Raw genomic sequence first — 17695 nt, forward strand, 5'->3', positions numbered from 1 at the left:
TATATTCTGTCTTATTTCTACTTATCCTAAAGCCTATTTTATTTTTGTATATGGATATTAAAGTGTTTTTCCTCTATTCGTCTGACATTTTCTTAATTTTTATAATTGTATTAAATAAATTAGCTAACCATATAATTCTGTTATTACGTAAGCATTTTTAAACTTCAATTGGGATGTTATCCAAACCTATAGCTTTTAGCTTTTCCATTTTCTTATTTTTGTGCACGCACTTAATGTTCTAATCTTTTCACACACAGTTGGTCTCAAGCTTGAGTAAAGGAGGAGGGTTTTATTAGGTAGCTGACAACAAGTGTAAAACTTGTTAGATCACTATGATTAAAAGTGAGGATAACAAGTAAATTTTTTTTTTTTCCTGGGTCATTGCAGTCCTCTCACAGTTGCGTAACGGTCACTGTCCGTAATGGACGCTATGGCTGTGATTTTTCTTCCCACTGATTTTGCAGTGTGTAACAGTATCGAGAATCCAAAAAGCCGTTACATAACAGTCAGGTAACAGCCAGAGTCTGTAAATGACAGCAATTAGGTGTGCATGTTGGGCCAATGTATATGTTATTCTGGTCAATTCAGTGATTGTGCTTTTACAGCAGCATTTTCAAATGGTTCAAATATTGATACAAATTATGAATGCTCAAAAATACGTAGAGAAGCTCCCATATTGAGGCAGGAAATTATAGTTCTTCGTCTGAACAATGTATGAATTTATTGCCTTTTTCCACTCTAGCTTCACCAGCAAAAAACATATTTGCAGCTTAATGCATATGTATTTATTTATGTATGTATATTTTCCTTTCTACATTAGTGGTTTTACTTGCAAACTGTCGTAAGAACACAATGATTTGTGGTGGCGTGTGGTGTTTACCATTTTATGGGCTATTTAGCTTGAGCAAAATGCTCTCATTCTTGAAATGGATCTGCTTGCCTGATTTTTGTTTCTTCTATTTGTATTTGTTCCTTTATTTATGAGATATTCTATTTTGTTTTAGAAAATTTCTCATCTTCCTTGTAAATCCTTACTCTTTAATAGAGTATTTTTATTTTTTTCAAAAATATTCATTTTCTTGAATATGCTCACTAAAAAATATATCATATGATGTTTGTTAAAAATGTGTAGGAACTCTTTGACACTCTACGAACTGAATTCAGCAGTGAAGTTGAACTTCTGGCCAAAATTGATCATCGAAATCTAGTGAAGCTACTTGGTTACATTGATAAAGGAAATGAGCGCCTGCTTATAACAGAATATGTGCCAAATGGTACTCTTAGAGAACATCTGGATGGTAAGATTGCTAAACTAGAAAAAGGTTTTTGATTCTATCCGGGTCAGTAATTTTAAAGCTTATATTTTGACTATGGCTCCTGGCAGGTCAGCGCGGAAAGGTCCTGGATTTCAATCAGCGGCTTGAAATCTCCATCGACGTCGCCCATGCCCTCACCTACCTCCATTTATATGCTGGTAACATCTCTTGTTATTTTTAGAACTTCATCAAACTGTTCTCAATCTATGGTGACCAGTCTGAGAGGATGGAGAAACTTTAATCAGCACCATCCCACTTTTTTCTTCTTCCAGCATCATTTTTTAAAATTAATTCTATTGTTTTCCTTGCTTTCCCTGCCACATTTAATACTTGTGGCCTGCAAGTGACCACATTCCTCACTCACTAGCTTGCCACTACAGTTCATGGTTTATCATCTTTGATAGTGCAATTTATTCTAATTACTTCCAGTTAACGATTAACTTGGATTGCATGATGCTTTCATGTCATTTTATGTCATTTTACAGATTCATCTGAATGTTCTTCTAAGTGCTTACTTTTTAAACATAGTTTAGTAGTCCACCATTGTTTGCTCTTTTCAGTTGCCTAAAATAACCACAAGTTTTTATCTTTGTTTTTATTTATTTATTTATTTTTTATGACAAAGAAATTTAAGAGAGAAGAAAGAAGTTACGACAAGTAAACTGAGGCATCCTCTTAATAAAAGAAATGCAAAAAGAACAAAAAGAAAAACTTGACAACACAATATCAATTCATTAAAGCTATCCAATCTCTGCAACTTAGTCAGAAATGCCCCTCATAAAAACTCATTAGCAAAACTCAGCTGCAGGGGAAAAAAAAAAAACCCACCTTTTTGCCAAATAAACTAGCTGGAGTCGTAACAATAAATATTGAAAATGTCATGTTGCATTTCTAAGGAGTTTTAACATGTGTTAACCTTGCATTTTTTAAAATCTAAAAGTGAAGTTTTGACACAGAATATGGAAGAGAAAAGAAATCACAGGCACTAGGAGAAAATTGTCCAGCAACTCCATTAAAATCATCCAAATCTACTTAAATATTACATAACATAGATATTTAAGACCTAATATGGTTGGGAAGCAAGAAAATAAACATTAGGTAACCTAAATAATAATAGGATACTATGTTCCTTGGTGCCTTAAAAGGTTCAATCGAGGCTTGCCTCAAGATGAGGCATGCTTAAAATGCCTAGGGGCTCAGCCTAAAATATCAAATCCCAAAAAGGCCAATGAATTACATACCAAGGCTTTTGCATTTGCACAGAAGGCATGCCTTTTGCGCCTTTTTAGTTAAGGCTTATGCACTTTGGGTGTGCAAGAAAATTTTAACCACATGTGTATATGAAAGGAATATCTTATATGAGATGATTTCTAAAACTCTTAAGCGTCAACGTTTACAAAATAACTGAGAGTTGCATATTAGATCTTGAAGAGAAAAACTTTGTAATGTTATAACTGTTTCTTGGCATGATTCATGTCTTTGTGCCTTTTTAGTTGAGGCTGATGCATTTTGGCTGTGCAAATTTCAAATTAGATTTGGCTAAAAAATTTTAACCACATGTTTATCTGAAAGGAATATCCTTATATGAGTTGATTTCTAAAACTCTTTGAGAGTTGCATATTCTTGAAAATAAGAATTTTGTAATGTTATAACTATCTCTTTGCATGATACTTAAGGAATTCAACTTAGTATTTTTAAATGGCCAAAAAGTAGTTTCAAATTATATTTGATTTTTTTACATCTTATTTAACTTAAAATTTTCTAGAAACTAAATTTTTCAAAAGGCTTATGCCTCACCTCATAAATGCTAAAATGGCTTGCCCGACACTTTCACCTTTTAAAACATTGACTTTCCTTATAGATTAAACCCAAAAAATATCACGAACATAGAACATTAAAAATAATGAATAACCAAAAATCTAAAAAATTTCAAATATCTTGAATTTGAGTTGCAGGCTTTTTTCTTCTAGTGTAACGTTCTGCCTTGGTTAGTAGACAGTCAACCTTAATTTTTGAAGTGCAAGAATCAAGAGGCTTAGATACCAGAAGTGCTGTCAACTCATGCAACATAGGAGTGTAGGCAGCTCCACAGCGGAAAGTACCTAAGAAAGAAAAAAAAAACAAATACAATCCAAAACTCTATTACAAGAGCACTGCCTTCCAATCTCTAGTAAACTCAGACAGCAGAAGACCCTTAAAGAATCCCAAGAGTGCCACAAAAGCTGTGAGCAGGTAGTTTGCCTTCTGAAAATCCTAGCATTCCTTTCAATCCACAGTCCAAAGGATAGAAAATCAGTGGCACACCAAAGAGCTCTGTCATTCCTATTCTTTCCAAACCCTTGAAATTAACCAAAAGCAAGTCTTTCACCTTTCCTGGAGCCACCCACTCTTCCCCTACCAGAGAGAGAAGAGAATTACAAAGCTGCCATGTAACCTTGCAATGCACAAAGAGATGGGCACTTGACTCATTATTTTTATGATACATAAAGCACATATCAGGACTAAGAACCACATAGGGTCTTCTCCTCTGAAGCATATCATGTGTGTTGATAAAGTTAGTAAGCTCAATGACCTCTTGCTTCATTGAGATTCCTTTAAAAATGGAAATCCCAAGAAGAAGTACCCCCCTCAAAAGAAGCGAAAGAACTATTAAGGAGCATTACGAAAGAAGAAAGCTTTAAAAGATGTGGAAACTTCAGCATCAACAAAGTCTTTGTTACCCCGACATCTTCCCAAAAGCGGACTCTATTGCCATTACATACTTTGAACAGAATAGGAGGAAAGAATTGGTTGGCTACCCAAGAGACAAATTTTTCCAAGGAAAAGCATGAGAAGTAATACCACTGCTCTTTTTCTCCCACCCATTTCGTTTGATCCCGTACTTACTCATTATCACCTTATGACAAAGGGATTCAATTTCCAAAGGGAACCTCAAAGCCATACCTATAAGAGAGATGTTCTTAGGTACCACATTCCCAATAGCCAAGCCCTCCCTCCAACTTAGGTGTGCAAACCAAATCCCAACTAACAAGATGGTCGTACCTACCCTCCCTAGGACCTGACCAAAGGAAATTATGCCTCAACCTTTCTATGGATTTGGCAACTCTAGAAGGAGCTCTAAACAAAGAGAGTTGATAAATTAGAATATTGGAGAGAGAAGCACTTAAGAGTGGCATGACCCCCAAGGGAAAATAAGCCCTCTTCCAACTCTCCAATCTCCTAGCCACCTTTTCCAAGACAGTATCCTTGAAGGCTTTAGAGTTTGAATTAACTACCTCCAAGGGGTAGGCCAAGATAAGTGAGGGGCCATTGAATGGATACACAACTTGCATTCAATTTGAAATTCTAAAGACTCCTCTCACTCACGTTAATGCTAGCTAAACCACTCTTGGACAAGTCGATTTTAAGACTTGAGATATTTTCAAAGATTTTGAGCAACAAAATAGCTTTCCTGAACTTCGCTAAATTGTCTTCAAGGAGAAGCAAAGTGTCATTAGAAAACTAGAGATAGCAAATCTCCACTTCCTCTCTCCCCATGCAAAGGCCTCTGATCACCCCCCCTGGCGTGAACATGAAGGAACAACCAACTAAGGATATCAACAGCTAAGGTGAACATGAAAGGGGATAGAAGACCCCCTTGTCTAAATGCCTCTAGAGGCCTTGAACCAATCTCTGAGTTGACCATTGACAATAAAATACAAATAGGACCTAATTCTCTTTGGCATAAGATATTTTGTAGTAAATTTGGAATGCTACAAAATGGGTGGGATGCTAAAGTGGGAACTAACATTATCTATTTGAGTCCTTAGAAGTTTATATCTTAAATTTATGATTATTTCCTTCCTAAAGTGCATTATATAGTGGATAATGGGGAGTGTATTTGCTTTTTGGAGGATCATTGGGTGGGGGAGATGCCTTTGGCTGGTACTTTCCCTCATCTTTTTCATTTATCAAATCTTCATGACACCTTGATTTCTGCTTTTCTTCTTTTGCAAGAAGATGGGCATTCTTGGAGCTTATATTTTGGGAGCAATCTAAAAGAGAGAGAGATTAATGAGATGGTTATTTTGACTAGGTTGCAAGGTAAGGCTGCGTACTATAGATCCATTGTGGTCCGCCCCTTCCCCGGACCTGGCATACGTGGGGGCTTTGTGCACTGGTCTGCCTTTTTTTTTTTTTCTTTTTAATTTGGGGAGTGATAATAGTGTTTGGAGTTTAGATTCTTCTGGGGATTTCTCTTGTAAATTTTTTTTCACCTACTTGGCTTGTGATTCTACTGCAGATACTTTTGCTTTGTACCCTTCGATTTTGAAAGCTAAAGCTCCCTAACAAATAAAAACTTCCAGTTGGACTACGGTACTTGAAAGAATTAATACCAATTATTTACTTCAGAAGAAAAGAGAAGACCTAATAAGGCCCTATGCCCCAACAATTTGTGTCCTTTGCATGAGGAGTGAAGAGACTTGTGCACATCTCTTTCTTCATTGCCCCTTCACATTGGCTATTTGGAATTAGTTATTTGGTATATTTGGTGAAATTTGGGTTTGTCCATACACTTTGAAGGCCTTTTATACTATAGCTTTAAGGGGTTTTGGCAAAGGAAAGGATAGGAAAGCTTTATAGCATTGCACCATTATAGCTATTATTTGATGTGTTTGGTTGGCAAGGAACACTAGAATATTCAAAGGTGTGGCTACTACTAACAATTTGCTTTGGAGTATAGTGGTATATATTGCATTGCCATGGGTGTTAGCAAATGGTTTTTTTCGTCATGTTTCTTTGGAAGATTTGCAGAGGGGTTGGTTGGCCTTGTTACATTGAGTTTAGTTCTTAGTTTAGTTTGCATTCTTTGTAAATAGTTTTTGTTGATGTAAAGCAAGGATTTTTTTAATTCTCTTTGTTTTTTTTTTTTTTCCTTTCTTTCCTAATTTTCTAATGTACATTCTTCTCTCTTTTAATGCAATTCTTTTTTTATTAAAAAAAATAAAATAAAATAATAGACAAATAGGACAAAAAGAGACAATCTTTGATCCACTTTCTCCATAGATCCTCAAAGCCTTTTTTGCTCATTACCACATCTAAAAAACCCTAGTTGATCCTAACATAGGCTTTCTCAAAATCTACTTTAAAAACAATACCCATTTTGCCCCTCCTTTTCACATCCTCTACCATCTCGTTGACCGCCAACACCTTATCTAATATATGTCTATCATGGATAAGAATAGGTTGAGCCAATGTGATAGTTTTCCCTAAGACAATTCTAAGTCTATTAGCAGAGACTTTTGTCGACGCTGGATTTTGTCCAGGGTGTAGATGGATGGGAAATATACATGGCAATTCCCAAGCAAGAAAATAAAAGAAGGGGGGTGGGGATGAATACAAACACACAGCATACAAGACAAGGAGTCGCCACCGTATTTTTTTATTTTTTATTTTTGAAAGGGAAAACAAAGAAAATCTGCCGAGTCTATGAAAATCAAAGATTAGGTCTGAGATTTCATTTGTGCCTAGGGAAGGTGGTTAATGAGGGTTAGTTAACCAGCACCCCTATTGACGCCATTCATGGAATGGTCACCAAAATTACGTGTGTGCGCACCTTTGAAAGAAAACAAATGAAAATGAAAGAAACAAGATTAAAAGACCCTTTTTGGTCTTCCAGTAGTATCATTACTGTTTGTGAGCACTCTAACATGGCTATGGGCTAATTTTTTAAAAGATGATGAAAATGATGATGACGGTGAAATGAGTTGGTTTAAGAGTTTAGGGTTGTCTTACTGAGTTGAAAATAGGCTTAAAAGAGGGATTTCAAGTTGTATTGTTGATTCATGACGAAAATGTGTTTAGAAAATGAGTTTTGAAAAGGGAGTATCGGTTTGTGTACTGATTTGAAAATGATTTGGAAGATGCATGAGTTTGTTGAAAGTCTATAATTTCATCATCAGCCAGGGTTTTCTTAAAATCAAGAAGACTTTTGAAGACAATTTTTGGTTTTTTTTAGATGGAAACTCAAATTCAGCAAACAAACACCCAATTAGGTAATCCTTGATTCCTTTGATCTAACCCCATTGGTCAAGGTCATAATCGCCCTCCATCATACGAACTTCGGTGGTTAAAAACCTTCACCTTACCTAGAGATAATGGGAAGAATATGCTATACAGTAAGATCTTTTTCGTATTTCATCATAAGCTAGAGTGAGACTTCGAGAACCAAGGTTGTATAAGCAGACACGGACAAAAAACATGCATATTAATGAATGACTCATCATGTTTAGATTTTTCTAAAACAAGATAAGCAACTAGGAGGAAATTAAGCAAATCGCATTGGTAGTTGTATGTCAACAATGGTAACTAGCACACATTATTACTAGCATTCACTAAACACGCCTACATGCACATTCACTTGATAATAATAGTATTAAGCTACAGCTACACTAATGAACACACACACAGCATAATAACAATGATATACCTGATGCTCTCACTAATAAATCACCAAGCACGCTCACTCACATATACATACACAAGGCCACATAAGACATATGCACACTAGGGAAAAAAAACCATAAATTTTGAGCAATTTCCAAAAACTAGCGAGACCAAAACTTTTCTAATAATTTTCTGAACACACAAATTTTTTTGGGAATTTTTTGGGTTTATCTGGTATTTTTGATGAATTATATATGTTAGGAAAGCACAAAATAAATAAAGAAAATGAAAAATAAAATACAGGGATTAAGTGGAAACAAAGCACTAATTTTTTTGGTATTTTTTGAGCCAACACAAATTTTTCGGATAATTATTCTATTTTTAATGATTTTTTAATAAAAATAAAAGACATAATGGGTTTGATTGGGTCGGATCTGAACGGTAAATGAGATTAGCGGGTCAAGTTACCGGATCAACCGGAATGAACTGAGTCAACATGGTTTGCATGGGCGGGAACGGGACATCCAGGCACACGTCTTAGACACATGTCGTGTTCAGATTGGTGCTCGTATTTCTTTCTTCTACTGCACCAGGCAGCCTCGGTCAAACCCCGCCATCCACCACCAACCACCAATTCCCAACCTTCTCTCTTTCTCTCTCTCCTCTGCATTCCTCCCTTTTCCGGCAAGCGTCTATGCTTCTGTTCAGCCATGGCCACCCCCCTGAGCGCCAGGCCTCCGATCACCCTCCTTCATCTTACTCTCTCTCTCTCTCTCTCTCTCTCTTCTGTGCTTTCTCTCTCCGCTGTGTACATCTGCACAGGCAGCTGTGGCCTGAGCCATGCCGTATTCCCCATTTTGTATCTTCTTCCTTTTTTTTTTGGCCCCTTTTTTGCAACATTGCTGCACCTCTCTCTCTCCCCCCTTCCTCTAGTATCCGAATCCCCCTGCTCTGTCTCCTCTGTTTTACTATGAAAAGCAGCCCCAAGACACTTCCATTTCCAGTCAAATCAACACTTAGAGCTGGTCTAGGACATTCTCAGTCACCTCAAGCTGACCTCCAAATTCCCAAATTGTACCGAAAGCACCGCATTCATCCAACAAAACAAAGCAAATAGAAGATGGGTACTTAAGGAAATAAAATACAACATACAAGCTGAAATTAACCAAGAATGAACAAGACATTGAGTATTTCCTTACAGGTTCAAGCAAACAAGTGGAATCTAAGGGCCAGACTACTCATGTACCAAGAGATTTATGCATTTCTTAAGCAAAGTAAAAGATCAAATAAACTAAAAGCATGCCAAATGTTAACAAATAAGAACCTAAAACATGCTCCTTAAAAATAATTTCTCAAGACTAAACAAGCAGGATTAGCCTAATGTCCATACTTGACATTCAATGAACCAACTAATTAAGGCTAGTATGGGAGAAAATCATACCTTGAGTGGGGTAAACTTTAGCCTCCTCTGTTTGTCCCGCACAAGGTAATGGACATAAGCTTATGTAAGGGGAGGAGGGAGGTGAGAAAAGGTTCCCTTTTCCAATGTGGGACAAGTAAGCTTATAAAGGTAGGGCAAATGGAGGAAATACTTCACTCTCCGATGTGGGATAAAGGGTTTTTGATATAGGCCTGTGTAACCATGTGGAGGATTGGGTTATAAAGGGTTTTTGATATAGGCTAGTGTAACCATGTGGAGGATTGGGTTATGTGAGAAATTTGAGGGGGAATTGGGTGTGTAGTGTCAACGGAACAGCAAACAGAAAAAGATTTCTTTCCTTATTTTAGCCCAAAATTATTTCCTTATTTTTCCATTCATTATTTTGTGCAGTTAGCATATATTTTAATAGATTATAGTTTACATGTATAGAGCTAGAATCATGCTAGAACTTATTTACTTTCCATGCATAGCATTCTTGTAAAGTCCCTATATAATATACAGAACTCAAGGCCAAACCATTCGGCCATTCACACAATACTTTGACATGGTATCAGAGCTTGCCGACTGCTAATTTTTTTTCCCTTGAATTTTTTTTTTTGTCTTCTCAGTTTCAGAGGGGTCTCTCACTTCTGTGACTGTCGTGGGTCTATCCTCTTCTGGAATTTTTTGGTTCTCTGTTTTTTCGGTATTTTTGTGACTGAGTGGCTGTCAGAACAGCTTTCTGTTGCTGTTCTGGTGCTTCTCTGTCCTTGTGATTCTCGGCACAACAGGTTTCTTGGTTTGAAATTTATTTTAGTGCAGGCAGGTCGATCGGAACAGCTTTCTGTTGCTGTTTCTGGTGCTTCTCTGACATTGTGATTCTTGGCACAGCAGGTTTCTTGGTTCAAGATTTGTTTTTTAGTGCAGGCAGGTTGTTCTTGGTTCTTTCTGTTGCTGTTTCTGGTGCTTCTCTGTCCTTGTGATTCTCGGCACAGCAGGTTTCTTTGTTCAATATTTATTTTTTAGTGTAGGCAGATTGATCTTTTTTTTTTTTTTTTGTACCTGCTTTGATTTTTTTTTGGGCTTCTCGATTTTCTGGTAGTATTTTTCTTTCAGCAGTCTGTTTTTTTTTTTTTTGGCTTCTCAATTTTCTTCTTTCTTTAGCATGGACTCCGCACTTGTGTGTGCCAAGTTTACGGGCAACAATTATTCTATGCGGGCTTTCCAATTGGAACTTTTCTTGAAGGAAAAAGTCTTTGGGGTCATATTGATGGCACGGATTGTGCACCCAATCCTGATAAATCCAAGGATTCAGCGGCTTGTCCTTCCTGTGCTGTGCATGATGCTCGGATTATGTCTTGACTTTTTGGCTCAGTTGAGCCACATATTGTCCCCAACTTGCGACCTTATCACACCGCTCAATTCATGTGGGCTTATTTAAAAAGAGTATATCATCAAGATAACAGTGCCCGTCATTTTCAGTTAGAGCGTGCGATTGCCATGTTTCAACATGACAATCGCTCCATCCAAGACTATTATTCGGCGTTTTTGACTCTTTGGAACGAATATTTTGACCTGGTTACCACAGATGTTCCTGTTGCCTCTCTTCCCATTATTCAACGTCTTCACGAGTCGTGATCAATTTCTTATGAAACTCCGCCTCGAGTATGAATCTCTTCGCTCCTCTACTGAATTGCTCACCTGTTCATTCTCTTGATATTTGTTTTGGTGAGTTACTTTGTTAAGAACGACTTAGAACTCAAGTTACTCTGGCAGAATCTCATGGTAGTTCAGGGTCTGTCCCTGTGGCTTATGCTGCTCAACGACAAGGACCGCCTGCGCATTCTAGCACCTTGCAGTGTTTTTGCTGCAAAGAATTTGGGCATATCACTGCTAATTGTTCCAAGAAATATTGCTCTTATTGCAAGAAGAAGGGTCACATTATTAAAGATTGTCATATCCGCTCGCAAAATCGTCAGGCCCAGGCATTTCAGACTTCTGTTATTGTACCCCCCACAACAACTTTTGCGGCTTGTGGCTCTTCTTGGAAGAGTAAGAAGCAAGAAGACAGAGTTTCTAAGTCATCGATGGAATCTAAATACTGAGCGATGTCTTGTGCTTGTTTTGAAATTTTTTGCTTCGAGGTTTGCTTGCTGAGCTAGATTTTTCTGAGACCGATCCTACACCTCTACATGCCGATAATACGAGTGCTATCTAGATCACGGCCAATCCTGTCTATCATGAGCGCACGAAGCATATTGAAGTCGATTGTCACTCTATCCGTGAAGCGATTGAAGCTCGTGTTATTACTCTTCCACATATTTCCACTGAATTACAAATTGCTGATATCTTCACCAAGGCTCTCACACGTCATCGACATTGCTTCCTAAGTAGCAAATTGATGCTTGTTGATCAACCCACATCAATATGAGGGGGGCTGTCAACGGAACAGCAAACTGCAAAAGATTTCTTTCCATATTTCAGCCCACAATTATTTCCTTATTTTTTCATTCATTATTCTATACAGTTAGCATATATTTTGACAGATCATAGTTTACATGTATAGGGCTAGAATCATGCTGAAACTTATTTACTTTCCATGTATAGCATTCTTGTAAAGTCTATATATAATATACGGAACGCAAGGCCTAACCATTTGACCATTCACACAATACTTTGATATGTAGAAGTGCATGTGTGTGTCTAAGTGGGTGGATTAGGTGTTGATAGAGACTTGATGTGAGAAATTGAGGTTCTAATTAAGCTCCAATTGTGAAAATTAAGGTCAATGAGATCCCAATTTTGAAACTAAAATTCAATGAAGTCCCTACCTTATAAATTAAATATAATTGAGCTTCAATTAAAAAATTAAGGTTGAATTGAGCCTTGATCTTGAGAGTTGAAGCTTAATCTTGTCTTAATTTGGAGATTTTGAACTTGGATGGGTTTGGGTCAAAGATTTCAAATGGGATTGAAGTTGGGGTTCAATTTTTGGGTTTTGTGTGAAATTGAGTGCCAAATTGGGTCTTTGAATGGGATTGCATTGGAATGGTAGTGAGGTGCAAATGTAAGGTTGGTATTGGAGGTTGATTGTGGAAAATTTGTGACTTTTCAAGTTTGAGGGTGCATTTGGTGTTTTTTGGTTTCGATTGGGGGCAATTTAGATTGGGGGCAATTTAGGAATTTTGGAGTTTAAGGGAACACTTGGTGTTCCAATTGTATTTGTTGTCAATGTTGATGTTCCAATGGATCTGTCTATGGGGTTAGGGCTTCAATATGGATGGTTTGAGGTCTCAATGAAGTTAAATTTTGCTTTGATCTAACTATTTCAGGGTTTTGGTGGATTCACTGCAATGATTTAGAGTTTCAAGGAGCTCAAGGTGGCAGTTTAAAGTTTGAATGTGGCATTTTGGGGTTTCGATAGGTTCCATGTTGTTCAAAATGGTGATTTTGGGTTTCAAACGTGTTTGGTTGGGTCTGAGGTGGTGATTTCAGTTGAATTAAGTGACAATATTGGGGAAAGAACACATAGAGGAAGAAGCTAGGTTTTAGGAATGCGGAAGAGGGTACTTTGGTCATCCGGACAGAATGGCCATTGACAACTTTAAGCAAAAAAGACTTGTTCCGAGTGATAATGGAATATGTCGAGAATTTATGCATTGCATTCAAGATTGAGCATCAGTAGAAAAGACTTGACCTTGGTCATATTGTCAAAAATAGAAATCCTCTTCGTGTATGATTGGCTGGACTTGTCACAGATATCCCCAAAAGTTCACACTATCTAGTGAAACACCTCTGTTGTTTAGGGAAAAGGATAAGGGACATATGGAGCTATAATCCTCATCATCACACTAATGCATGGTGCAACTGCAAAATTAATATCAAGACTTGGTTGGGCGCAAACTTCGTCTGTAGTTAATGCCTTGACTATTGGAGAGATGGCATCTGACTGATTCAGATTTTATGAGGCCACAGCCAGTTTGATCTATCAAACACAACGTCCACAACTGAAGATGGAGAGAAGAGAAGTCAATTTCCAGATACGATGACTTGCTCCTTGAGTTGTCTCTCCCATAGCCAGCAAGGTTTTGTTGACAAATATTTTTTTTCCTCTTTTATCTCTTTCTCCTATTTTTTTTTGTAGCTGCCTCTTTGTTGGCACCTGATTTGATTAAAGGACGCTCTTAGAAGTTGATTGGCACAGAAACAGTTGCTCTGAAACCAAATGCAGGACAGAGGATAAAATAGAAGGGAAGAAATTAAGGGATAATAGGACATCAATAACTGGAATGCTGAACTCAATTCATCCAAATCTACTAATCCATTGCATAACATTGGTATTTAAAGACCTAATATGCTTGTCAAATAAGCTAATAAATTATGAAAACTAAATAATACTGGGATACTACCTTCCCTAATAGATAAAACTACAGAAACTACTCACTTATGACCTAACGAAATACTAAGTGCAAATATCTTGAATTTGTTTCCCAGCCTTGTTTCTCATATTGCATCAACCGATGGCCATCGAGTTATTTCTTTAAGTCTTCCAGCATTACCAGTGACATACATAAACTAGATACTCTCTAGTCTCTCCCACTATCTTCCCTTTCTTTTCTTTTTTTTCTTTTTTTTTCCCCTAACTGCAGAATCCCTCACTTTTGTCCAACCCTATGTCCCTATCCTAATGTATAATTTGTGTTTGACCAAATGCAATGTACTTTTCAGTTATTTGCATTTGTTCTTACATTTTCCTATCTCTTGGACTCTATAAGGTAACTTTTTTTATATTTTTAGAGAGAAATGGGTGTGGCCTTCCTCTTTGGAGATGTTTTGTGCTATGAGTTTTATGGGATTTGGGAACAGGAGAGAAAAGCTTTGTAGTGAGTGCTCAATTATGGCTATCTTTTGGGGCATTTGGATGGAAAGAAATGCCAGAATTTTCAAGAATATGGCTTTCCTAACTTGCTCTGGCATAGAGTGGGTTTTTTTTGCATTGTCATAGGTTTCAGTGAATCATTTTCTTCTGCATTTGCCTATGGCAGATTTAGAACAGTATTGGACTGCTTTGCTCCAGTAGAGCTTCTTCGTAATTATTTGTTTTTGGATTTTCCATTTTGTTTTTTTTTTTCCCTTAATTTTGGGAGGATATCTTATCCTTCCTGTTTCTTATTCTTCTTATTTATGTGCTCTGTTAATGCTTGATATGTATTGTTGGCCCACAATCTTAAAACATTAAGCTTTTAGATATAGTGCTTCTCTAACATGGTATTAGAGCTGGTTGCCAGGATGTCCTGGGTTCTAGTCTCGTTGCCCGCTTTTATTGTGTGGTGTTTAAAAAATTATTGTATTCCCTGTAATGGGTGTTATTTATCGTGTGTTTTTCTTCCCGCCATGCAGGGGAATGTTAAGGCTTGATATATATTGTTGGCTCACAACCTAACAATTTAAGTTTTAGGTAAAGTGGTTGTCTAACATGTGGTTGCCTAACATGCTCTTGCTCTCTTTTTCTAATAAACTTGTTTGTTTATTACGGAAAAAAAAAAGACATTACGATCACCTAGGCAGCTATTATGTGTAATTTGAAATGAATTTGATCACAGCTGCGAATTTTGAGTAGCTATATTTCATTCATTCATTTATTTGCTGCACCACAACTGACAATGCCAGGGCAATAGAGATTGTTGGTCCAGTCCCTGACAGCTTAAGCATTTGGAGCAAAGTGGTAGGTTTATGTGGCATTAGGGCTGTCTATCTGGAGCGTGGAGATTTGGGTTCCAACTTCGCTGCTCCTGTCATCTTTTGTTTGTATGCCTCTCCACATGCTATCAGGATGGCATGTGAGGAGTCTTAGCCTAATATACATTGTTGGTCCATCCCCTAACAACTTAATCTGTTGGGGCCGAGTGGTAGCTCAACAGTAGAGAATTACTAGAAAAATAAGATTATTTTCCTCTCTTCCTTTACTGGCATATTTTCCCATTTTAATTAAAAACATATCCGTCATATATCTTGGACCTATGAGTCCATTCGTGTCATGTTTGATATTTCATTTTTTGTTAAATTCACAACAGGGAAGCAAATTATCCATCGTGATGTGAAGTCATCCAATATTCTTCTCACAGAAAGCTTGAGAGCCAAAGTGGCCGATTTTGGATTTGCCAGGCTTGGTCCCATGGACTCTGATCAAACGCATATTTCAACCAAAGTTAAAGGGACAATTGGTTATCTTGACCCTGACTATATGAAAACCTACCAACTCACTACAAAGAGCGATGTGTACTCATTCGGAGTATTACTTCTAGAAATTCTGACAGGCCGCCGTCCTGTAGAGTTGAAGAAAGCTGCTGATGAGAGGGTCACACTTAGATGGGTAAGTCCTCTTAATTTGTTTCTTAAAATTTTTGTGTGGTTTGTGATTGTTAAGAAAATTCAAAATGCATGGCATGAACATTTTTGTGTGACATGGGATAAAATTTTAGCACTCATAAAGTGAACTTCTGTTGATGGATCATCACTAAAATAGATTTCCCTTCTCAAGAACAGAGAGTGAGGTGAGCATGTCTCACTCCACTTTTTTGTCAAGATCATAGCTTGGTCAGGCTGAAATTAGTACAAGTCTCCAATTAATATACTGCATGTGCATGTAAGACTGAAAAATAAGAAAATAAGGATTTCCATTGAACTGAAGAAAACCTACACACGCTGGCATTCATCTGCATCACTATTCACTAGTCAATCTTATCCTACCTTGCACAGCCAAATTGCTTTTCATAGGTTTAATGGACTGAGGTGGGTGAAGAAAGGTCAATAATTAGGTAAGTTCGATGCAAATACTGGGACTATAAGACTTTATCCAAAGATTCAAAAAAATTTCTAACATCAGCAAAAATTATGCATGGAAACTAAGAACCTTCTACATTCAAGCTTCATGAAGTCTAAAAGTCACTTTACACCTTGAAGTTTATGTTAGTGGTCATATGGTCCTTGAAGTTTCAATTGGATCACTTTCATCCTTGAATTTCAGATTTGGGATCAATATGATCATTTCATCTGCTTCTGTTTGCTATGGACTAATAAACTCATGGGCCACTCACATGATATGTTTTATAATTAACATATGGCAGTCTTCAACTTCTTAATTTCCTTTTTGATATTTTATTGCTCAAAAACTCTCTTTTTTATCTTTCAATAAAAGGTCCTGTGGGGGAGAATGTGACATCCTATAGTTTTTAGGCAACAACAAAATATAGTACAAAGAATCCTCAACTAGTGTTCTGAGGGTTCAGAAAAAAATATATAAAAATTTTGTTAAAGGGAAAAATAAGATACAGTGAAGAAAATGGGCTATAAAGGGATAAAAATTGATGCCTGTGTATCAATCATAAAATGTATGGCATGAGTGGCACATGGTTCTTAACATTCCATGGTGAGCAGAATGGTCACATTGCTTATGAATTTCCAATTCACTACGAACTCGACTAAATTAAAATTTCTAAGACCAAATTGACAATTACCTTAAACTATGTAGAGTGGCTTTTAGCCTTTCATTAATGCACGCTTGTGATGTTTGTCTAGTCCTGGGTTATTAAGAAAGTGAACAGATACCTAATCCTGACCAAAGTGGAGAACGGGGGTTCAGCGTTTGGCCCCTGGAGAAGGTTAGTTGGCTTTTAGCATGAATACACAAATTCTACACTATCAGTGTGCTACAGCAAAGATACGAGTTTGGATGCATGATTATATAATTCTATTGACTTGAGACTAATAAGCACATCAAATTTAAGTTTTTAAAACATGAAAATGAATGCAATATCACAGCATCTGAATATTACTCTTCAGCACTCATTCTACGGTCATTAGCATCTTTGTTATAATGTGGTTCTTGTATCATGCAGGCATTCAAGATGTACAGTGAAGGCCGTGTTGTGGAGATGGCAGATCCTTTGATGGAGGAAGCTGTTGATGCAGGGATACTTTCCAAAATGTTTGGTTTGGCATTTGAGTGTGCAGCGCCTGTACGAGCCCAGCGGCCAGACATGAAATCAGCTGGAGAGCAGTTGTGGACAATTAGAATGGACTACCTTAAGAGTGTAAGAAGAGCCTAGTGTGTACAATTTCACAGCAGTCTCGTTAAATTCACATATTTAAAAAAAAATCTCAGGTACTGTGTCTATCAAACAGAATCTGGTCTTAAACAGAACCTTCAGAAGTATATTTTTTTTTCTTTTATGTTTTATTTGCGAGATGGATTTCTCAATGTAATACAGTTTTACTGAAAGAATGCAATTATTTCTGGTGGTTGTTTGGGTGAAAATAGTGCTCTGCTTCCCAATGTTAAATAGAAAAAGCAGAAAATAGGTCCCTATAGGATTTTGGTTGGCATGGTTGATGTGGTTCCTTTTCTTCCTTTAATTTTTTTCCTTGTTGAGAGAATGCATTATAGGGATAAAACTGTAGCAGGATGCATTTATAATATGATCTTGCTGTTTGTCATGAGCAACATGCACATACATACCATATTGCATGGCAT

The 17695-nt window shown here is 37.1% G+C and overlaps 1 protein-coding gene across 1 annotated transcript in view; it reads left to right on the forward strand.

The window, feature by feature from the left end:
- Positions 1 to 17479, forward strand: part of LOC131157261 (calmodulin-binding receptor-like cytoplasmic kinase 3) — a 34328-nt gene extending 16849 nt beyond the window's left edge. The window contains exons 4-7 of the mRNA XM_058111262.1: positions 1133 to 1298; positions 1385 to 1474; positions 15237 to 15535; positions 17061 to 17479. Of these exons, the coding sequence (XP_057967245.1) occupies positions 1133 to 1298; positions 1385 to 1474; positions 15237 to 15535; positions 17061 to 17270 (765 nt within the window). The 3' untranslated portion in view covers positions 17271 to 17479. The remainder of the gene's footprint in view (positions 1 to 1132; positions 1299 to 1384; positions 1475 to 15236; positions 15536 to 17060) is intronic.
- The last annotated feature ends 216 nt before the right edge of the window (positions 17480 to 17695 follow it).

The sequence above is a fragment of the Malania oleifera genome, chromosome 6 (genome assembly GCF_029873635.1).
Source record: "Malania oleifera isolate guangnan ecotype guangnan chromosome 6, ASM2987363v1, whole genome shotgun sequence".
Lineage (NCBI taxonomy): Eukaryota > Viridiplantae > Streptophyta > Magnoliopsida > Santalales > Ximeniaceae > Malania > Malania oleifera.